The following is a 23,929-nucleotide window of genomic DNA, read 5'->3' on the forward strand; positions in this document are numbered from 1 at the left end:
TGTGAGCCAATTCCTCATAATAAATCTCCTTCATATTGGTTCTGTTTCTCTGGAGAACCCTAACAATTCTAAAATTCTATGTCAAGTGGCACTGGTGAAGTGTGATAATGACAATGATAACAAAACAGGGGAGCTGTGCAGTTTCAAAGAATGCATGCCAAACAGTGATGTAGGAGAGCCAACTGTACAAGGAGGGTGTTGTAAGGGTGATAATGTTTAACATTTTTTTTTTGTTTGTTTATTTTTAAAGGAGAGAGAGACAGAGTGCAAGCGGAGGAGGGGCAGAGAGAGAGGGAGACACAGAATCTGAAGCAGTCTCCAGGCTCTGAACTGTCAGCACAGAGGCAGAGGCAGACAGAAGGCTCGAACCCAGGAACAATGAGATCATGACCTGAGCTGAAGTCAGATGCTTAGCTGACTGAGCCATCAGGTGCCCCTGATAATGTTTAAGTCAACTTTAATCCCAAAAGACCTGGTCAGATAAGAGGAAGTCACTGTAAAAAAAAAAAAAAAAAAAAAAAAAAAAAAAAAAAAAAAAAAAAAAAAAGGAGTTTTGATGGGATCTGCAGTCTGAATGAGTCAGTCTGGAATGTAGCTGTCATTCACAGGAGGAAAGGTAGTCAAAATAAAGAAGCTTTCCTACTCTCTCTTTTCTCATGGGTCTTAGGATATTGTTAACATGCCCCTTCTTCTGATGTCCTTTCATATTATTTAACACCAAACAAGCATCTCATTTTGTTTTATTCACAGTCGTCAAGATGCTCCTTATGGAAATCCTTCCTATGTGTTCTGGCTGATCTCCCAGGTGAGCTCAGTTTCTGGGTGGCAGCAATGACCCAAGGAGAAGGACGAGCAAAGTTAGTAATTTTGTGTGTGTGAGCTGCTGGAGATCTCGGAGTTTGAATTTGGAAAACTTGTAGGACTAGAAAACACCAAAGGAGCTGTAGAGGGACTGACTGTCACACCATTAAGGTTCCCAGACCCGGGGACAGGGTGTTAGGAATTTATGTGGAGAGCACTGCAGAAATCCTACATGATTAATACTGACAGGCGTTAATTTGTTAGGCTTCAAAGAACTTTCTGACTTTACCCTACTGTCTTCCTCATAGCATCTTTTGCATCCCTGAGCAAAACCAGGCCTCTCTCTCTCTTCTGTTGCACTCAGTGCACAACTGGTCCAGAGAGCTGGGCCATGGCCCACAGAGATGCCATAAGTTCTTTATCTAGGGCTTCCTTTGCTTGAATTTCTCTCTGGCAGTCCTTGCTGAAACAAGGTTACTCCTGGAGGTGAGGACTCCACCACTATACCTTGAGTTAGAAAATGAATATGCAGGGCGCCTGGGTGGATCAGTCAGGTGAGTGCTGATTTCAAGGTTCATGGGTTTGAGCCAGGCATTGGGCTCTGTGCTGACAGCTCGGAGCCTGGAGCCCGCTTCGGATTCTGTGTCTCCCTCTCTCTCTCTGCCCCTGCCCTGCTTGTGCTCTGTCTCTCTCTGTCTCTCAAAAATAAACATTAAAAAATTAGGGGAGCCCGGGTGGCTCAGTCGGTTAAGCATCAGACTTCAGCTTGGGCCATGATCTCATGGTCTGTGACTTTGAGCCTCGCATCAGGCTCTATGCTGACAGCTCAAAACCTGGAGCCTGCTTTGGATTCTGTGTCTCCCTCTCTCTCTCTCTCTCTGCCCCTCCCCGGCTTGTGCTCTGTTTCTCTATCAAAAAAAAAATAAACATTAAAAAAATTTAATTTAATATGCAGAAGTGCAAAGCAACAGAGAGAAATGCAGCAGGAAACCTACTGTATTACTGATATTATCAGTGGCAATATCAGTGGCCACCCCCAACTTCAAGTTTCATGAGGTTAGGCAGGGACTTTCCCTATTTTGTTGCTTATTGCCTCAGATCTATTAGAAGTCATTTCATATAAAGAATGATAAATAGATAGATACACAGATATATAATTTTAAAAACATTTTTAATTGAATGGAACATTTTGATGATAAATCATGCTTCTATACACCGTTCTTGCTCTGAACACAGTTGCTGCCACATCATAGAATTCAGTTACTCTTCTGGTATCAATAACATATATTGGATTCCCCTTTGATCATTTTTTATTGAAGTATAATTGACATACATTATATTAGTTTAGGTGTACAACATAATGTTTCAACATTTGTACACATTGTGAAATGTTCACCACAATAAATCAAGTTCCTATCTATCACCATAGGGAATCAAGAAAATGTTTTCTTTCCTGTGATGAGAACGTTTAAGATTTACTTTTGTAGCAACTTTCAAATTTGCAACACAGTATTATTTGCTATAGTCATCAGACTGTATGTTACATGAGTTATTTTATAAGTGGAAGTCTTTACCTCTTGATCCCCTTCATCCATTTTGCCCACCTCCAAACCCCCATCTCTAGCAACCACCAATCTGATCTCTGTATCTATGAATTTTGTTTTATTTGCTTGTTTTGTTTTTTAGATTACACATATAAGTGAAAACATATGGTATTTGTCTTTCTCTGTCTAAATTCACTTAGCATTACACCCTCAAGGCCCATCTGTGTTGTTGAATGTCAAGATTGCATTCTTTTTTATGGCTGAGTAGTATTCCATGGCATATATCTCACATCTTTTTTATCCATTCATCCATTGATGGGCTCTGGGTTTGTTTCCACATTTGACAAATTTTAATCAATTTTTCACATCTCCTCTTTTCTTCCTACGGTTTACGTGGATTGGTGTTTTATCTGTTTCCACCGATATACTTTAACCACGTTAAGTTTTGCTTTATTTACCCTAAGATTTTCTCAAATGCAAAAAGTATTAAAAATCCACGGGCCAAAGGGGGAGATATTTCATTAGATTCCTCTGCAAGCAGGAGATGTAATGACTGGAGGGGAAATACAGAGCCCTAAGAAAGATTTCTTTTTCCCAGTAACTCAGAAGATAATAAGCTGGAATGTGGAACATAGACACGTACTCCGCTCTGGTGAGAAAATATGTTTGGTGAGAGAAGCATAGTAAATTCAGATGTTCTGCTTGCCCAAGTTTTCAGGTATCTTGACAGGACCTGACTTTCCCACTGATTTCTCTCAGCTGCAAAGCCAATGTTTCCTAAGAATGTCCCAAGATACTGACCATGGATATGGGGTCATTTCAGAGATTCAGATGAAGAGGAGTAAAACCATGGATGTTGGATCTGCGCAAGGATTGGCAAAGGAAGAAGTACTGGGTAGAGAAGAGGTCCTTGGGTGAGGAAGCTCATTTCTTGTGAACACTGCAATCAATACCACTATGCTGCACTCGTCACACAATGAGACTCTGAACTCTCCAGTCCCATCCAGTTTTAACCAGATATAACTAAAAACACATCTATTCCTACTATGTCTTCATTAACCATCCTACTCCATCCCATTATTCCCTTTCTGAAATATGTGGGAATGCAAAATGGTATAACCACTTTGAACAAAATCTAGAAGTTTGTCTAAAAAAGAAAAAAAATACTAAAATTCAACAATTGAACTTATAGCTTAGGATACCCAGGACAAACAAAACTTGTTCTGTTTCCACAAACAGAGGTATTATTCTAAAAAAACAGTACCCGTTACCTATACGTCAACATTATGAAACTTGAACAATTGTAAGAACAAAACAAAAAACATGAAGGCACTAGAGAGTGACAAAACACTAGAATCTACAGTGTAATCGACCATGGGAAGAAGGGAATACTACTGGAGGAGTTTCCTGGTTTTGTGGGTTTTTATTTGAAAGCAAACCTCAATTAGTAGTAAGTAGGACATTAAAACTCAGCAACATACAGACTTATTAACTTGAAGAGCAAGAAGAATAATTTGAGGATGTACCTGCAGCTGAAAATGGCAAAAGAATGTCTGTGAAAGAGAGATCCAGAGAAGGAAATCCCAAACTGTACGTACACTCAGCAACAATCAGAACTACACTTGTTTGAGACAGATACCAAGTAGCCCAAATAGAGCTACAAGAACTGACTAGAGATTTCACCTGCTGCAAAATGCAGGGGAGAATTTAGGATTTGAGTTCAACCAAGTTAACTACCTGAAGAAAAAAATATTCTTCAGAAAAATTAACTGAATCCAGAGTCTTTACATCCCATTCACAATTCCCCGGGGGAATTTTAGGTACATGTTAAAATTGTTTAACATACAAAGAAAATAGAAAACATGGTCCATACTCAAGAGCAAAAGCAATCAATAGAGATCAACACCAAGATAATCCAGATATCATATTTACAAGGATTTACAACAAAAAAAGGCAAGGACTTAACAGCAGTCCTCAAATCTAAGGTTAAGGTTATGAAAGAAAATATGGTTATACTAATGAGCAAATAGGAAATGTCAAAAGACAAATAAAAATAGTTTTGTTACTTGAAATTCTAAAACTAAAAGCCACAATCACTCAAAAAATAATGTAGGACTGGCTTAAGAGAAATCCAGGATCACAAAAGAAAGACTAAGTGAACTTCAAAGTAGATTAATACAAATTATCCAATATGAAAACAATGAACAGAGCCTCAATAATCTGTGAAAAAAAATATCAAGGTACTGACATAGGCTTAAACCACAGAACAACTACTAAAGTACAACAATAACAAAACTATAAAGGTAGTTGAATTAAATGAGAAACAAAAAGGTAAAAAGTGCACATTCATTTTACATACATGCAGAAAAGCATGCACAAAGACATTCTAAAATAAAAGGAGAAAGGATGGAAGCGGGTAAGCTCAGGTGTAGATGAGCCCAGGACAAGAGGTGCCACACAGAAGTGGATGAGAGACTAAGAAGGTTCAGGAGCTCGGTGGGCACAGGGTGATGGGGCCTGGACAGTTCAAAGGATTAAAATATGGATAAGCAGTCTGAGAAAAGCAACATTTAGAAAATTTGTAGATGAGTGATCCATGGTTTGTGACATTGAAAAATGAGACAATGCCTGCTTCATAGTCTAGGAAAACCCCAACATGACAGGGAGGAACAGCCATGGAAAGAGTCAAGACCTTGGGATCAGATGTGTAAGACTCCTCAAAGGCTTTATACTCAAATTTATTCTGTAACCCAATAACCCAGTAGCCAAATTGAGGTTTGTATCTGGAGAAGACATTTTGACAATCTGTACCTTGTCTAACAGCATGTTTTATATTACGGAAACATGTTCTACAGTATACTCCTAGGATCCAAGCAGCCTTCTTGGACACATCTATTTCCCAGTAATGTTTCCCTGAAGAGAAGTTTTGGGAGCCCAAGATACCATAATTATAAGATTTAACAGGCCAAATTGGCATAGGCATTACTTGTCTCTGATCTTCTGAAAGGACAAGGTTTAAATTTAGGTTGATTGGATTCAGTGTGATGTCCACTGTAGGGAAAAAAAATTATAAGATCAGGTAAGATATATGAGATAGGTTTATCTAGTGAAGAGGGACCATGGGAAGAGACCAGGTAGAGCTTGTATTATGGGTTGGGGAAGGGGGCAAAACACTGGAAAAATGTATTTATATATATATATATATATATATATATATAGAGAGAGAGAGAGAGAGAGAGAGAGAGAGAGAGATAATATTATATATATTATACTAAATATATATAGAGAAATATATAATATTATATATATTATACACATATATAATATATATAAACACATGGGGCTAAGATCATGAGATCTCTGAAATCACAAAAAAATTCTTTAAAGTAAGCTTCACACCCAGCACAGAGCCCAACATGGGACTTGAACTCACGACCCTGAGATCAAGACCTGAGCTGAGATTAAGAGTTGGACGCTTAACTGACTGAGCCACCCAGGTGCCCTGAAATCACAAATTTCTGAAAGGGGATCAGAACCCAGGGATTTGAAGAACCAGTAACTTCTTACCCCAGTAGCACTGGACATGTGTTAGCTCTGAAATGATAAAAGATTCAATGATGTTGATTAGAAGCAAATGATTAAGCACCAATACCTATCTCTTCTCCAAAGAAGGGCCAGCAGACTGGAGCCCTGGTAGACCATAAACTGGTAATTGAGATGATGAAATGGATACCTAGCTACTCCCCCTTAGATATAACCACATCTCCTAAAGCAATATTCCTCCTTCTCTGAAAACCCTCCTCCTTTCTATCCTCTCTTTGAAACTATACCAGCTCCCCAGTTAAGTCCCTGAAACCACAGGGCTCCCATACCCGCCCTCCTGTCCTGGCTCTCCTCACCTCTATGTATGTGCAGCATTGCCCTCAGATCTGGAGCATGGAAGGAACTCTTCAGTCTTCTTGAAACAGTTTTTGGCTTCCTTAGTGTCCAGATCTCACTCCTAGGCATGACAAAAAAATGTTGTTCCTGTATCTCTTTCCTTGTATCCTAACAACACAGCTGCCTTCCTCTCTCCTTCCATGCCACTGATGCACTTGATCCCTCCTCCCTCAGAAGCCTGACCTGGGGGGAAGGGAGAATCCTGATGCTGGAGCCAGAAGCAATGTGCTCATGTCTCCCTTCCCATTTGCCATCTGTGTGACCTTGGGAAGGTTTTCATCTCAAAGAAACAGTTTCTTCTTCTAAAAATGGAATAATTAACCCTTTTCTTGATACACCTCGTGGACATAATAGAAAATTTGATGAAATAATGTATAGAAAAACCCTTAGCTACCTCTAAAAAAGGTATGCAATATGTCGGAAATTCATCACGGTGGGTCTTTCATGGAGAGTTCATAGATGTGTGCTCCCAGGCAGATAGATCAGTAGTGAGGCTGAGGATCCTATCTATGATGTGAGATCCATAGGTCTCTTTTTGAGAGGCTGTGAACTTGTGCCTTAGTCCAAAGCCTGAACCCCAGTGGTATGACCCACAAATAACATTGGAGATTTCCGGTGTTCTGAAAAAAGTTTAAAACCCTTGGTAAAGGAGAAGTATGACCACCAAACTACAAAGGTTAGTATTTCATGTGTTTGTAAGGAATTTAATGCTGTCAGGTGGGTTGGCAACGTAAGCCACAAGAAATACACTTTCCCATAGAAGCTTCTAATGTGTGTGAACGGGAAAAAATTAATTATATCCGTAAGGTCAAAGTCACTAACGCTGGGGCTCATGTTTGTTTTTGGAAATCTAAAGAGAACCTTGTAAAATGACCTAATGTTTTATTTAAAAAAAAATTTTTAATGTTTATTTATTTTTGAGAGAGAGACAGACAGAACATGAGCAGAGGAGGGGCAGAGAGAGACAGAGACAGAATCCGAAGCAGGCTCCAGGCTCTGAGCTGTCAGCACAGAGCCCAATGTGGGGCTCAAACCACAAACCGTGAGATCATGACCTGAGCCAAAGTTGGACGCTTAACCAATTGAGCCACCCAGGCTCCCCAAATGACCTAATCTTTTATGTTCCCATGTAAGCAAAGTAACTATAAAGGAACTGCCCTTATAACCTATTTTAGGACTTGATGAAGCCCTCCATGTGATAGGACAAGCACCTGTGGAGTACAGGAAGAAGAGCAAGGACAAAGTGAAGTCACAGGACTCTAATAGTGAAATCCCTGATCCTTATTACCCTTACTGGTCCTACCTCTGTGACCTCCAGCCACTGAATTCACTAGCATAGAATCTCGTCTATTTTCAATAGATAAGGAACACTTAAATCCTTGTCTATGACCAGCAATTTAAAAAATACTACATCCAAATTTCCCTGATTTGGAAGATTTTTCATTCTGATTGACCATCAGATCACTCTTATGGCTACAAACCTTTCTTCAGAACACAAAAGTACAACTCCTGGTCACCCATACGCACCATTTCATGATTCCACTCATGTCCTAGGGAGAAGAGAGAAAACATGAGTCAAGGAGTTATAAAGAGTAATGCAGGATTAATGAAAGAAAAAATAGAAAAACACTAGAGAAAATCAGGGAAATCAAAAGTGAACTATTTAAAAATATCAACAAATTTGACAGATTTTATACAGACATACCATGAAAAAAGAGAAGAGAAATTATTAAAATCAGGAATAAAAGGGAAGACATCACTACTGACTTTTGCAAAAATTAATAAGAATATAAAGGCTATGAACAATTATATGCCAACAACTCATATAATCTAGATGAAATGGGCAAATTCCTAAAAACACAGAAACTGCCAATACTGATTCAAGAAGAAATAGAAAATCTGAATAGACCTAACACATGTAGTGGTTAGATTGGAAATCAAGAACTTCCTACAAAGAAGTCAGGCCCAGATGGGTCCAGTGGTGAATTCTAATAAAGGTTTAAAGAAGAAATAATAAAAAAAAAAATACTTCACAAATTCTTCCAAAAAATAGAAAAAAAGGGAACAATTCCCAACTCATTCTATGAAGCCAGTACTACTATGATACTAAAATGAGACAAACATCAGAATTAAAGTGAACTACAGGCCAGCATTTCTTATGAGTATAGATGTAAACTTCACCAAAATACTAAAAAACTGAATCCAGCAAAATATGGAAAATTATCTATATACCATGGCCAAGTAGGACTTATCCCAGAAATGCAAAGTTGATTTCACATAAGAAAAACAATTAAAGTAATTCATTATATTAATAGAATAAAAGTAAAAGCCACATAAATAGACACAAGGAAAAAAACATTTGACAAAATTCAATATCCCTTCATGAAAAAAAAAAATAGTAACAGCCCACTAGAAATAGTGGGGGAACTTCCTCAGCCTGACAAAGGGAGTCTATGAAAAACTCAAAATTAATGAAGAACTAAATGCTTTTTCCCTGAAATTAGGCGCAAGAATGTCTACTCTTACTACTTCTATTTAAAGTGGTACTAGAGGGACTCCTGAGTGGTTCAGTCAGCTGATCTTGACCAGCTCAAGTCAGGCTCTCACGGTTGATGGCATTGAGCCCCACATCAGGCTCTATGCTGACAGCACGGGATTCTCTCTCTCTGCCCCTCCCCCACTCTGTCTCTCAAAAAAAAATTTTTTTTTTAAACAGCAAAAAAAAAAAAAAAAGCCCATAACACTATGGTACTAGAGGTTCTAGTCAAGGCAATTAGCCAATAAAAACAAACAAAAAAAAGCATTTATGTTGGAAAGAAGTAAAACTAGCTCTATCTGCAGAATACATAGTTCATATATAGCAAAACTCTGTTCCATACACTGCTTATTGGTAACCTCTTCCACTTCTTAAATTTCAGCTCACATGCAGGTGTCACTGATCCCAAACTTTACATAATCTGATCATGGCCTATTGTCTATAATCATGTATACAGGATAATACATCACACAATGAAGAAGAAACAGGTACTAGAATCTCAAAGTATCTAAAATATAACCTACTATTCACCAACTAATTGTTTTCTCTCTTATATCCATTTGTCAAATACGGTACCAATATTCATTCAGTCCCTGTCCCAAACACTAAAACACCCTACCAAGCCAGTCCATTCCACATCCTTAACTTCTTTCAACTAATTTGCATTTCCACATCATCACCACTATGGATTTATTTGTTTTCAACAATATATACCAATATATTTGGCCTTACCTTTAAATGCCACCAGCTGGGTTTACAACGAAATCAGAGGAATAGTTTTGCTTCTCTGTGTTAGTATAGTTTGGTCGTACATGACAAAGAAGCCAACTAGCATTGCCTTAAACTCCTCGCCCCACCCCACGCCCCCCAAAAAAAGATGTGGCCAGAGAGGTACTATTTCAGTCACAGATGGATCTTGAAGCTCAAATACTATCATGTATCTAGTCTTTCTATGTCTCATAATTCTCTTTCTTCTCTGTCTGTTGACTTTATTCTCAGACTGTAATTGATAGCAACTTTAAAATCTCCTGGTTTACATTCGTTTCAGTGATATAATTCTCATGCAAAAGGACAACTTTCTTCACTGTGACAATACATTCTACACTTGATCTTAGCCAAAAGGCCGAGAAGCGATGTGTGACAATACATTCTGATGCTCCAAGCCACTGACCAAAATTGGGTCATATGCTCAACTGCATGGTTTGTGGGAATATAGGAATTAGATAAACTAATTTAGGTAAGATTAACCCATCCATCCTTGATAATGTTGATTTTCTCAGTCCCAAACAAGTAGATGTACAAAAATAGACACATTGGCGTGTCATCAGAAAAAAAATCCCAGGTGTTGTTATGAGAAAAAGGGGAAAGGATACTAAGCAGATAAAATAATAAGTGCCATCTTCACTCCATCATTTAATTGCCTATCATCATTCATACATGTGTAATTCTACAAAATTTCTAAAACGAAAATGACCCAATATAATAACTATGACAAAACATTAAGAAGTACCTCCTTTCCTAAGGGAAAGAACCTAAAATCTCATCTAATTTTTCATCCATTTTCAAATACAGCATGTCTCTGTTAGCTCATTCTTCCCAGTCAGTATTGAATGTAGCCCTCATGCAAACAACAGCCCCTCTAACAAACAATAGACATATAATGTCCAAAGAACAACAATGAAGATCTGGATAAAAAGAGCTGTTATAAGAACTTTCAGTAGACAGGTTATGAGGGGACAGCACCACAATCAATAGTATATATCTTAACATTTTGGAAAAGAACATCCAAATTCCCTAATCTAGTAAAAGAGTAAGTTCCTTGGTTGGCCCATTTGTCATTCTTTGAAGATTTTATCTAAATATGGGATGTTAATCCCACAAAATTTATAATGTTTATCTACTGAGTATTGTTTTTATTACAAGTAAACAGATACAACTTAAGCTAGCTTAAGTGAAACAAATGCCTGGACAAGTAACATAAACACAATGGTTGTGTGAAGTTGGAAATTGAAAGAGTTGTGAAGAGCTTGTGGATGAATTATAAACAAGGGAAAGGAATAAATAAGCCTACATAGTTTTTGGTTTTACTCAGATGTAATTAAAATACCATAAAATTCATCTTTTATAGTGCACAATTTAGTAGGGTTTAGTACATTTATAATGTATATTTACCATCACCACTATTTAATTCCAGAACAATGTCATTATTGCAAAATGAAACTGTACACTCACTAGCAACCATTTCATAATTGCTTCCTCTCCAGAGCCCCCTGACAACCAGTAATCTAATTTTTATGTCTTTGGATTTGTCAACTACAGACTTTATATAAACAGAATCCTACAATAGGGAACTTTTGTGTCTGCCTTCTTTCACTTATGTTTTCAAGGTACATCCATGTTGTAGCATCCGCTAGTGCTTAATTTCTTTTTAGAGCCAAATAATTCCATTGTTTGGATATAACACATTTTGCTTGTGCATTCTTCGCTTAATGGACAATTGGGTTGTTTCCACTTTTGAGCTACTACGAACAGTGCTGCTATGAACTTCTGTATACACGTTTAGTTGTGGACATAGGTTTTCATTTCATAGGTGTGTACCTAGGAATGGAATTGCTGAGCCATACGGTAACTATCTTTAACCTTTTGAGGAACTGACAAGCAGTTTTCCAAAAGTAGCTTCACTATTTTACATCTTCACTAGCAATGTATAAAAGTTCCAATTTCTCCACATCTTTGTCAATCCTTGGTAATGTCCATTCTTTGTTTTTTTTTTGTTTTTTTTTTTGTGGTATTATAATTGTGGTTTTGAGTTTACATTTCCTTGATGGCTAATGAAATCAATCATCTTTTCATGTGCTTACTATTTATATATCTTTTTTGGAGAAATATCTATTCAAGCCCTTTATCCATGTTTAAATTGGGTTGTCTTTTTTTTTTTTTTTTTTTTCAACGTTTATTTATTTTTGGGACAGAGAGAGACAGAGCATGAACGGGGGAGGGGCAGAGAGAGAGGGAGACACAGAATCGGAAACAGGCTCCAGGCTCTGAGCCATCAGCCCAGAGCCCGACGCAGGGCTCGAACTCACGGACCGTGAGATCGTGACCTGGCTGAAGTCGGACGCTTAACCGACTGCGCCACCCAGGCGCCCCTGGGTTGTCTTTTGATTATTGAGCTGTTAGAGGTTTTTTATACATCATGAATACTAGGCCTTATCAGATCCATGATTTGAGAATATTTTCTCCCATTCTGTGGGATGTTTTTTCACTTTCTACATGGTGTCCTTTAAAACACAACAGTTTTTAATTTTGATGAACTACAATTTATTTTATCTTTGGCTGTTTCTATTCTGGGTGCCATATCTGTGAAGCTATTGCCTAGCAAAAAGTCACAAAGATTTATACCTATGTTTTCTTCTAAGAGTCTTATAATTTGTGCCCTTACATTTAGATTTTTGATCTGCTTTGAGTTAATTTTTGTATATGAAGTAAGAGTTTAACTTCATTTTTTTGCATGTGGATATTCTATTTTCCCAGCCCAACTTATTAAAAAGACCTATTGCAGTTTTTACCAAAATTTGTTTGGTATCATAATCACTTAGAGAACCTGGTAAAAAAATGCAAAAGCTATCTTACTACAATGGGCCTGAGGAGCTAAGGTTTTTTTTAATTTTTTTTATTTTTATTATTATTATTATTATTTTTACTTTTATTTATAGCACTCTAGGTGATTCTGATACAAAAAAAAAGGTATGATGCAAGCATCAGAGACAAAGGAAACCAGCCAACACATGAAAGTCAACTATCCTTCTGCTTGATACCAAGAATAAAACAAAAGAAGTGTTTGGAAATCCAGCAAAGAAAGGCAAGAAGATATACAGGAAGTCAAGCAAAAATATGAAAAGTCTGTAATTCCCTGAATGACCATCATACTTCATGCTCAGGACCATAGTCAGACTATTAATGCTTAAAAAAAAAAAAACCTGTCTAAATTTTAACATTATTTCAAATTGTTCCCTCAAGTCTGTAGATGTATAGTAGGGGGTGCCTGGGTGGCTCAGTCTGTTAAGCATCAGACTCTTGATTTCGGCTCAGATCATGATCTCCAGTGGTTTCATGCACCACGTCGGGCTTTGAGCTGACAGCACAGGGCCTGCTTAGGATTCTCTCTCCTCTCTCTCTGCCCCTCCCCCACTTGTGCTTTCTCAGTCTTTCTCAAAATAAATAAATACACTTTTTTTAATTTAAAAAAAAAGTGGCGTGCCTGGGTGGCTCAGTCGGTTAAGTGTCCCACTTCAGCTCAGGTCATGATCTCACCGCTCTTAAGTTCAGCCATGTGATGGACTCTGGCTGATAGCTCAGAACCTGGAGCCTGCCTCAGAGTCTGTGTCTCCCTCTCTCTCTGCCCCTCTCCTGCTCACACTGTCTCTTTCTCTGTCTCAAAAATAAACATTAAAAAAAATTTTTTTAATTAAAAAAATAATAAAGATTTGCACCAGCATGCTTTCCTGACACCAGCAACCTTTCCTGGCACAGACACATTCACACTTGCAGAGATTCACACGACTCAAGTGTAACACTTTCTATGCATATATGTGCCGATCCTCACAAGAAAAGGCTCAGTATTCTATCTCTTTGTGTTAAAAAAAAAATCTAACAAGAGAAGTTTGTGATAATAAATATACACTTTTTAATTAAAAAAAGGATATATTTCTTAAAGCTGAAAATACATGTATTTGCCTGTGGCTAAGATGAATGAAAAGAACTAGACAAATGTCCAACACTGGATCTGGATCTGGATACCACAGATCTTCTCTCCAAGGTCAAATGTATTCCCTTACTTCATAAAATAATAAAGTAGGACACTCCCCTGGAATGCTTATATTCAACTGCCCATGATATATATCTCCAATGGAGAAGGGCTCCAGAAGACCAAAGGAACCTTTTAGTGTCAATACCAGGATTAGAGCCCAAGGACACAGAAAAGAAGGTAACTTAGACTATGTTTGAAGAATTCCAGACTGAGGGATTCTTCTTACCTGCAGCAGGTCCACTGTTGGCCATTCACTGCGATGCTCCAGATCTGAGATAAGTTCTTTCACCAGTTGGTTCTGCTGAGCCAGATCATCCTCAGCCTCAGCCAAGTTATCCAGTATTCTCTTCTCCTCTTCTTCCAATTTTTGCAGTTCTCTCTGCTCTTCACTGTCCAGGATGCTTCTAAGCTGATTAAATTCTGTTCTTATCCTTTGTCTCTCAGTCTGTATCTGGTACTGCAAGATTGGACACACAAGAGAGGTAAAGAGTCTATTAGCCTGAAAGCCTACCGTGGAAGGGATTAGAAGCCAGTAAAAGAAATATTTTTCATTGAGTTCTAACCGATAGGAGAATAAGGGCACAGGGGCAAATTTTGAGAAAGCTGGGTATTTTTCCTGCTATTTTCCTTTCAGTACATACTAAAACAGGCCTCAGACTGTCTTATCTAGGCCAACCCTGGGATGAAATGCAAAACCCAAGTGAGTTTTTACATTTAGGAGCGCCCGGGTGGCTCACTGGGTTAAGTGTCCAACTCTTGATCTAAGTTCAGATCTTGATCTCAGGGCTGTGAGTTCAAGGCCCAAATCGGGCTTTGTGCCCAGCATGCAGCCTACTTAAAAAACAAAAACAAGGGGCGCCTGGGTGGCGCAGTCGGTTGGGCGTCCGACTTCAGCCAGGTCACGATCTCGCGGTCCGTGAGTTCGAGCCCCGCGTCAGGCTCTGGGCTGATGGCTCAGAGCCTGGAGCCTGTTTCCGATTCTGTGTCTCCCTCTCTCTCTGCCCCTCCCCCGTTCATGCTCTGTCTCTCTCTGTCCCAAAAATAAATAAACGTTGAAAAAAAAAAAATTAAAAAAAAAAAAAAACAAAAAACAAAAACAAAAACACTAAATGAGGTTTATGTTGGAGACAGCTGTACTGAACACTCACGCCTCCCTGCATTACCATGTTCCCAAGTTTGAACCTGGGGGAAAATCTTGGTCCTTTGCCTAGTGTCTTCCACTGGAAGTGTTGGAGCCTCATTGGAAAAGAGGAATTGAAGACAGAATTTTCCACCCTTCCTTGCCAAACAGTCTGTCTTTGTGCTCAATTCCAAATACCTGTGTGTACTTGTAACATATCCACTCTCCAGCCCTCAACTGCAACAGAGACAGGACAAAAAGGAAAACTAATTAAATGGCTTCTGGATGCATTCTGTGCCAGGGAACAAAGAGGAAGGGTCTTCCTTGTGATTTGAACTGAAGGTCCTGCCAAGATTCTTTTGTCCAAAACCTCTCAGAAAGAGTCTCCTCATACCTTCCAGGAAGTTCTCTCTTCTCTGATGTCAGCTTCTAGCTTCTCAACTTTCTGCTGCTCTGTCTTCAACCTCTCCAGAGCAGCCTGGAGCTTCTCCTATGAGGAAAAAGTCACATCAAAGTCAACCTATGAGTTTTCTCAGCAAAGAATAAATGGGGAAGAAATCAGGCTGATCTCAGAAGAGACCAGGTTACAGAAATTGTGATTAGAATCTAGGATATGGGAGAAAAGCTAAGGAGAATACATCCTTTGTTCCTGGGCGACAGAAGTCACCATTCCTCACCACAAGTAGCCTAATATTCTCTTTTCGTAAGAGATCGACTGTGCTGCGGCAGGAAAAATCCTATACTTACTGGCACTCTTTCTACATCCAATCCACGGTGTTAAATAGCAACCATCCTGCTGAGGGGGAAAATGAGAGCCAAGCTTGCGAAAGGAATTCCCCATCCATATAACAAAAGGGCAAAAAGGAAAACCTCCCACTCATGGCCAAGGGTCTAGGCTCTAGAGTCTAGGCTTATTCTTTATGTAAGTGTAAGGAATATACAGAAATGTCCTTCAAGCATTGGAAGCTGAGCACAGTGTAAGAGATACACGTGGAAAGAGATTACAGGGTGCCAAGGTGAGTAAAGAAGTACCGAGGGATGACATTTCCCAAGTACCATCTTCTACCTCTCTCCCTCCGTCCTGGGGCCTACCTGACATTCCTTGACTACTTCCTCCACGAGGAATGTGTGGTGACCATGGTGCTCCTGAGACCGCTCGCAAAGCCAACAAATGATCTTCCTATCTTCCTTACAGAAGAGCAGGAGTTTCTCTTTATGGCGCACACAGAGGTCTCTCTTCAGCTCCTCCTCTGGGCTCAACTGGACCTTTCTGATTTTCTCCACTATGTTAGCCAGATGCTGATTAGGCCATAGGTTTTCAAGGGAGTATTTGACACCACATACAGGACAGCTGTTTTCCCCTTCTAGTCTGATCTCTGCCTCCTTGGTGTTTGCAGTGATGCAAGCTTGACAGAAGCTGTGGCCACAGTCTAGGCTCAGGGATTCTGTCAAAAGCTCCAGGCAGATGGGACAGAACACCTCGTCTTGTATGTTCAGGATTTTTAAAGCCATAGTACGTGTCCCCTGGCTTCTTCCTGTCCTTACTCCCGAGGCTCTTCTTGCTTAAAAGACTCCTGGATGGCTGAGCAGATTGAAAGGGGATGAGGTAAGAATGGCATGAATAGCAAAGATTCTAATTGTGCAGATATTAGGGATCGGCCAAGACTAAAATATTAAAGGACAAAAAAGAAGAGGGGAAAAATAAAACAGAAATGAAATTCAGTAGCCTGGGTAAGCTGCTAATGCTTCAGGCTTCTGCATTTGTTCTCCTTTCAGCCTGGAACTGACCTCCCCTTGATTTTTGCATGACTTCCTCTTAATACTTCATTCAACGCCCTCTTTAAATATCATCTCATCAGAAGGACCTAATATGATTACTTTATCTACAGAATAATTACCAATATATTATCTGTTGTACATTTGCCATCTTTTTCTTATTATCACTATATAATATATAATATCTTTTCCTTAAATATCCTACTCCGAAAACATCATCTGCACATAGATCCAACACTGTTTTTGTTCACTGCCGTATCCCTAGTGCCTAGAACACAGGAACATAACCTTTGATCAATACATAAAGACCCTCCTCATTTCTCCATAGATGATTAAAACTTTTCTTTTTCTTTCTTTTTTTTTTTTTTTTATCAGCACTTTGTCTTTTTGTTTCATTGATTCTCTGTTCTCCAATGGGTAAACTTTGGGACCACAGATATGGTTTCAACATAAGTGCTTACCTCCAAATGTACCTGTCCCATTCGGAACCCCTCCATTCCCTCATATTCACTCCCAGAGACACTTACAGAAACTGCGAGGGCTATGACAGAGAAGACGTTTTACAACTAAGAATTTTAGAACCAGTTACAATTTGTAAATCACATGACCTATTTATTCTTTATACCAAAGTCCTTGAGAAATCAGAGTACTTTCTTTATTGAAATGTGTAAATTGAATGAAGTAGCTTATGAAGATCATTTCATCCAGTAAGTTGATTTGGGGTGAATACAATTCCTCAGGATCTTCTTTCAGAGGTCTGGAAAGTATGATAAACACTACCACCCAGAGGGGCACGTTTTGGGGGAACTAATAATTTCCCAAATAGGAGAATATCAAAGATATCTCCCTTTAAATAAGCAAAGGTTGACCTAAAAGGTGTGAGAAGGGATATGGAATGAGAAAGAGGAAAAATATATTTTAGAGAGAAGAAGTCACCTATATGAATGCCTTGTTGATGGAAGATACATCTTCTATAGCTTTTAAAATGCCTATGGGGCACCTGGGTGGCTCTGTCAGTTAAGCGTCTGGCTTCAACTCAGGTCAGGATCTCATGGTTTGTGAGTTCGAGTCCCACGTCAGGCTCTCTGCTGTCAGCACAGAGCCCACTTCGGATCCTCTGTCTCCCTCCCTTCTCTGCCCCTCCCCTGTTTGCACTGTCTCTTTCAAAATAAACAAATAAACTTAAAAAATTTTTTTAAATGCTTATATGGTTTGGGGCCTGAGTGGCTCAGTCAGTTGCATGTCTGATTCATGATTTCAGCTCAATTCATGACCTCAAGGTTCATGAGATTGAGCCCTGCATCATGCTCTGCACTGACAGCATGAAGCATGCTTGGGATTCCTTCTCCCTCCCTCTCTCTCTCTCTCTCTCTCTCTCCCTGTCCTTCTCCTGCTAATGGTCCTCTCTCAAAATAAACAAGTAAGTCAAAAAAAAAAAAAAAAAATAGGGATGCCTGGGTGGCTCAGTCAGTTAAGCATCCAACTTCGGCTCAGGTCATGATCTCACAGTTCATGGGTTCAAGCCCCACATCGGGCTCTGTACTGTCAGCTCAGAGCATGGAGCCTCCTTCAGATTCCGTGTCTCTCTTTCTCTTTCCCTCCCCCAGCTCGTGTTCTGTCTCTTTCTGTCTCTCAAAAATGAATAAACATTAAAAAAATTTGTAATAAAAACTAAAAATAAAATAAAATGCCTGTATGCCTGGTGTGCACAGGGTTTCTAGGCTTTTGGTATTACTATGCCTGCAGGGACCAAAAATGTGACTTCCTAAATGATGTAAAAGAGACAGCTTATTTCCAAAGATCAGGGATCAGTGAGGAAAGGCTGCTAGAGGAAATAGAGAAGCAGATGAGGATGAGAGAAAAGGTAAGATAAAAGGGACAGGACTGGGGTTGGGTTGAATGTATGGGAACAAAGGGTCATCGTCAGGCTTAAGTCCTTTCTTCTCATAAAAAGGACATTGGCATTACCTTCTCCTAGCACTTTGTTTTGTTTTATTTTTCACTTATTTTCAGTAAGCACAGACCTCAGCTTCCACAAGTGGGTTGTGACTCTTGTAATGAAATTTGTGCTGGTTGGGGCCTGGAAGCTATGCTCAAGGCTCATACAAGGCAATCAGCTTATTGGACCAAGACTTACCTACGCTATGTTAGTTTCAAACATATCCCCCAGATCTTACAAATGACCTGATGAAGGGGATACGGTACCACCTGCAGCACTGTACAGACCCTCATTGAGAGCTCACCTGAGGCAGCCATGCTGATATGCTGTGTCTCCTGTGCTGTATGCCCCAGCTAAGCTAAGTGAACCTGACTGCTTTATGTCCTGCCAAGTCACATGAGTGGGAATGGCAAACCAAGCCAAAAACTATTTCTGGTTGTCGGTCAGAAGGCATATCACAGAGTGGTGGCATGGGGATGTTGCTGATTCTTAGAACCTGGACTCATCATTCTAGACAAGGAACTATGAGGCAAAAAAAAAAAAAAAAAAGAAAAAAAAAAAGAAAGAAAGAAAGAAAAGAAAGGAAAAGAAAAGAAAAAGAAAAAGGAAGATCTCAGTAGATATTTTTGTCATGATACTTGTTCTCATAGATTGAATTGTATCCCCCATGCTGATGTCACTGGTGTGAATGTAATCTTGTTTGGGAAATAGGCCTCTGCAGATGTAATCAAATTAAGATGAGGTAATACTAAATAGGGTGGGTTCTAAATCCAATGACCAGCATCCTTTAATAAGAGAGGGCACACCACACACAGGGAGGGCAGCCATTTGACAATGGTGGCAGAGACCAGAGCAATGCAGCAACAAGGCAAAGAATGCCAAGGATTGCTGGAAACCACCAGAAGCTAGGTGAGAGACGTAAAAGAGGTTCTCCCTCAATACCTACAGAAGAAACCAACTCTGCCAACACCTTGATTTTGGACTTCTGGCCTCCTGAACTGTGAAAGAATAAATTATTCCAGCCATAATTTGTTACAACAGCCTTCGGAAAATAATTTGGAAAGGTTTGATGATGAGGTTTGTAACAAACTATAATCTTCCCTTTGCTCTAAAAAGAGAGAATAAGGGCATAATGAAAGCTGTGTGGAGATAAATTTAGGTCTAGAAATATACTCACTTCTCCAATCATCCATAAAGTGAAACAGAAAGCTAACTGTGGGCTGACCAACGTAATCTAGCCAATGGTACAGATACTGAAAATTGTCCAAAGACCATATGCTTTTAGCTCCTAGCTCCAGTGACAATGGTCAGATCAAGGCTCTAATGACTGGCAAGACCAGAGGTTTACACAACATAATGTCCACCCCTGCTTACAACTGAAGCTATTAGCCAAAAGTGGGGCTAATAGGAGTGGGGTTCTCTGCTATCTTTCACAGTATCCAATCAATGCTGAGAAATACCTAGAGTCTACAGGGGTGTGGACCATGCATTCTACCATGGGGCTATAAACCTTCTTTTCGCAGTGGGGCTATAAGAAGTTGATATCAAAGCAGTTGCCACCACACTGGCCACAGAAGGAGGAAAACCCCCATGCATAGGCAGGGACCTCTCCAATGTCCAAGAGTGATCCGAGAGCCCAGCAGCAATCAGGGAGATAGGAAGGGAGTACAAGTAGTATCTGCCTGATGGAAGTCCCAGGTCAGCTGACTGCCACAAGTGTCAGATGATCGTATCCTACACTTGATTCTTCTAACATCTGGACTCTGATAATGCAACTCTGCACCTCTTTGCAGGTTGTATAGTAAAATAAAATATCTCCAAGAAGTGGAGTGCAGGGAAAGATGTTCCTTAAAGTTTCCAGACAGCATCCTAGACACTTCCCTTGGTTTCCTAGGCCAGAAACTGCCAGTAGGCAAAGCAGAACCTGTTTTTGACATGGAGAGACCTGGGCAACTCAGAAATAATGCAATCCCCTCTCCCCATTCCTCTGTATTCAGAGTTCCTACTTCAGGAACTCCTTAGAATCCAGAACTAAATATGCCACCAATCCACACTATTCATGACCCTCTCTTCAAGAGCTCTAGCTCTCTGGTAAATATGTTTTTGAAAAATCATATTTTTAAAAAGTCATTTTGTAGCATAGGGCCACTTTTTATAAAATTGCTTCTGGCCTCATTAGTTCATCAGAAGTTGCTAAGAGTGGGGCGCCTGGGTGGCTCAGTTGGTTAAGTGTCTGGCTTCAGCTCAGATCATGGTATCACGGTTCATGAGTTCAAGCCCTGCGTGGGGCTCTGTTCTGACAGCTCAGAGCCTGGAACCTGCTTTGGATTCTGTGTCTCCCTCTCTCTCTGCCCTTCCCTTGCTCACGCTCTCTCTCTTTCTCTCTCTCAAAAATAAAATGAACATTAACACAAATTTTAAAAAAAAGTTGCTAAGAGTGTCTTCTTCAAGTTAGTTCCAATCATTTCCACTGCCACCATCCTGGAAAGAGCCACCTGTGTCTCCTGCCTGAATTCTGGAAAATCGCTCTCCCTGAAACTATCATTGATTGCCCTTCTTCAGTGTGCTGCCAGGGCTGTTCTTATGTCACGGACCAGAGTGCCCTTTAAAGCAGACACCAGTCCTGTCTATTCAAATGCATGTTGTCCAATATCAGCTGGTCATCATTATGCTCTAGGTAAGGCCATATTAGACACCTCCTCCTACTGTCCTACTCTTTCCCAAAGCCACCTCCTTCTCTTCCCCCTGCATACTCCACCCCAGCCCACACTGGCCTCCTTTCAATCCCAGGAAGAAACCCATGCTAAAGCCTTTAAAACCCTCACATTCTTAAGATTCTACTCAAATATCTCCTCACAATGAAGCCTTCATGAAAACTACTTAAATTTGCAAGGCCTTTACCATGTCACTACATTCAACACTTAAAAACTGTTCCCCGGTAATATTAGTCACCTTCTTGTGTGCATATCAGTTATCTGTTTGTTTACAATCTCTCCCCAACAAGACTGTAAGTTCTTATATGTATTTAACATTTACTGCAAGTTGAATGCATATTCATTGCACTTTTTTTTTTTTTTTTTTTTTTTTTACAACAGCAGCTTTGGTTCCTATGAATTAACTGTTTAAGTGAATAAATAAATAAATCCATTTCATCCTATGGATTGAGCCTTGTTTTGGACCCTGGGGAGACAATCAGTGTCTGGGCAAAAATGGACCCATTTCAGGAGCAAAGCATAGGCTCCCAGGAAGACCATAACCATGACTCCTGAAAAGTGGGAATACAGGACGGAATGGGTGTGTCAGAAGGTATGTAACAAATCCATCAGTGTGCAAATTGCTCACAGGTGAGCTCAAGGTGGGACACAGTCACCATCAGTCATGGAGCAAATTTCTTAGCAAGACCATTGGATCTCTGGGCTCCTTCTGAGCAATAATCAGCTCCTATTAATTAGCTCTGAGCAAAGAATAATAGTGAGAATTGAGGTAAGCATGCAAAGGTGTGTCTTCAGAGAAGAATGAGGAAGAAAGAGCTCTCAGGCAGGTAAGGATGTGGGGTCGGTGGACTACTGGAAGAAGTGTACGCTCTTCAGGGAAGCGCCAGGAGACTCCTGAGACTGAACTTCAAAGGACACGGGATAAAAGGGGGCCACAGAGGCAGGTGGCAGGCCAACAGCTGAGACTCAGGAAGGCCACAGACCACCCCGCAGCTGGTTCTCCGTAAGGGAGTGAGAGAATCCTCCTCTTCAATATTATCCCAGCCATGTCCCCAAAACTCCATTCTGTCTCCTGCCCCACTCACTCTAGGAGCTTGGGTTTCTATACGTTTGGAAAACAGGGACCTCTTTTGCCAGCTTTTCTTCCAGGAGGTAGTGGTAGGCAGAGGAGAAGACACTTTCTATTCATCTTGGAGAAAGAGAGAGAAAGGGAGAGGATTCCAATTCTCCTCAGCAAGGTAGACAATTAAAATTATAGAATAGGAAAGGGACGAGTGAGGATGGACACAGCCCAGAGAAAGAAGGGCCCCTCCAGGAAAGAAACAATGCCCTCCGCCTCTTGAGAACTCCTTTCTCTCCAGGCCGTCCGTCTCCAGAATCTTGGCTTCAGTCTGTCTGCGCTCAGAGCAGGAAGCCTGAAGACTGGCTTTTCTTCCTTTCAGAGCAAGTCTGAGCCACATACTGAACTCACACACCTTTGCGTAGCACCTTCCTTCTGGTGTCTCCCACCCTCTGCCCCTCCCCCCAACCTCCCCACGCACCTTGAGGCCCCAGCGGAGAAGTCTTGACTCCTGATTTTAGTGGCGAAGCAAAGCCAAGGCGGGCGTGGTCAGCATTTACTGACTGAACAGGGAACAGGCGCTGGGCCTGCATGTAGCAGCTCCTGACCAGCCGGCTGGGAAGTGAAAGTGAAACCTCAGGGCTGGCAGGAAGAAGGAAGGGGAAGGAGCTTCTGGGCCCAACGGGGTACAGTCCCGTAGGGCCACTGGGTATGAAATGTTTTACCTCAGTGGTTCTCTAGTGGGGGAGGGAGGGTTTGCCCTAAGGGACATTTAACCAACTCAGAGGACAAATTTGGCTGTCATAACTGGGGGATGCTACTGCCATCTAGTGGGTAGAGGCCAGAGGCACTGCTAACCACTCTGCAATGCACAAGACAGCTCCCACAGCAAAGAAACATCCAGTCCAAAATGTCTACAGTGTGAGGCTGAGAGTCTGTTTTAACCCTCTCTGCTTCCTGGGCCAGCTAGGAACCAAGGGTCTCCTACCCCTTTCATGGATGTGCACAGGCCCTCAGTTTGGCCTTCCAATTTGAATTATCCCTTCAGGTACCATGTTCCATTTGCCCCCAAAGAGCACACCACCACCTCCTAGGAAATAGATGGGACTTGGGCAGACGAGGGATGGAGGGTTCTGGAAGAGTTGGCTACAAAGGACCAGAAGAGCTTTTTGGAGTATTAGAAATTCTCTGAAGTCTATTTGTGTAGTAGTCACACAGGTGTAAAACTTTGTCAAAACTAATCAAACTGCATACTCTATATATTTTTTTAATGTTTATTTACTTTTGAGAGACAGAGTGTGAGTGGGGGAGGGGCAGAGAGAGAGAGAGAGAAAGAATCCGAAGAGGCTCCAGGCTCTGAGCTGTCGTCAGCACAGAGTCCAACGCGGGGCTGGAACTCACAAGCCGTGAGATCGTGACCTGAGCCGAAGTCAGAAGCTTAAGCGACTGAGCCACCCAGGCGCCCCTCAAATTGCATACTCTAAAAGGGTGTATGTTATACCCATAACACATACCCCAACAACATTGATTTCAAAAGAAAATTGTTTTCTGTTTCATTATTTTTTTGATTTTTTAATTTTTATTTTAATTCCAGTTAGTTAACATACAGTGTAATATTAGTTTCAGGTGTACAATATAGTGACTCAACAATACCATACATCACCCAGTGCTCATCCCAACAAGTGCACTC

General features: G+C 40.5%; 1 protein-coding gene across 2 annotated transcripts; it reads right to left on the bottom strand.

Annotated features, from left to right (window-relative positions):
• Positions 1-1,955: 1,955 nt before the first annotated feature.
• Positions 1,956-22,991, bottom strand: TRIM34 (tripartite motif containing 34). Of its 2 annotated transcripts, none has more exons than XM_086678146.1 (8): positions 22,721-22,991; positions 15,843-16,332; positions 15,145-15,240; positions 13,857-14,087; positions 7,812-7,834; positions 6,245-6,345; positions 5,913-5,939; positions 1,956-5,396 (listed from the first exon to the last, which is right to left on the bottom strand). In XM_086678146.1, exons 2-8 carry the CDS (start codon positions 16,260-16,262, stop codon positions 4,831-4,833), a joined length of 1,464 nt encoding a protein of 487 aa, XP_086534272.1. In that variant the 5' UTR covers positions 16,263-16,332; positions 22,721-22,991; the 3' UTR covers positions 1,956-4,830. The 2 variants fall into 2 exon arrangements, with proteins under 2 accessions (XP_086534272.1, XP_025784461.2); XM_025928676.2 differs by having other exon boundaries at positions 15,843-16,324; positions 22,721-22,990.
• Between the last annotated feature and the right edge of the window lie 938 nt (positions 22,992-23,929).

The sequence above is a fragment of the Puma concolor genome, chromosome D1, assembly GCF_028749965.1.
Source record: "Puma concolor isolate L17-30 chromosome D1, mPumCon1.1.hap2, whole genome shotgun sequence".
Classification (NCBI taxonomy): Eukaryota; Metazoa; Chordata; class Mammalia; order Carnivora; family Felidae; genus Puma; species Puma concolor.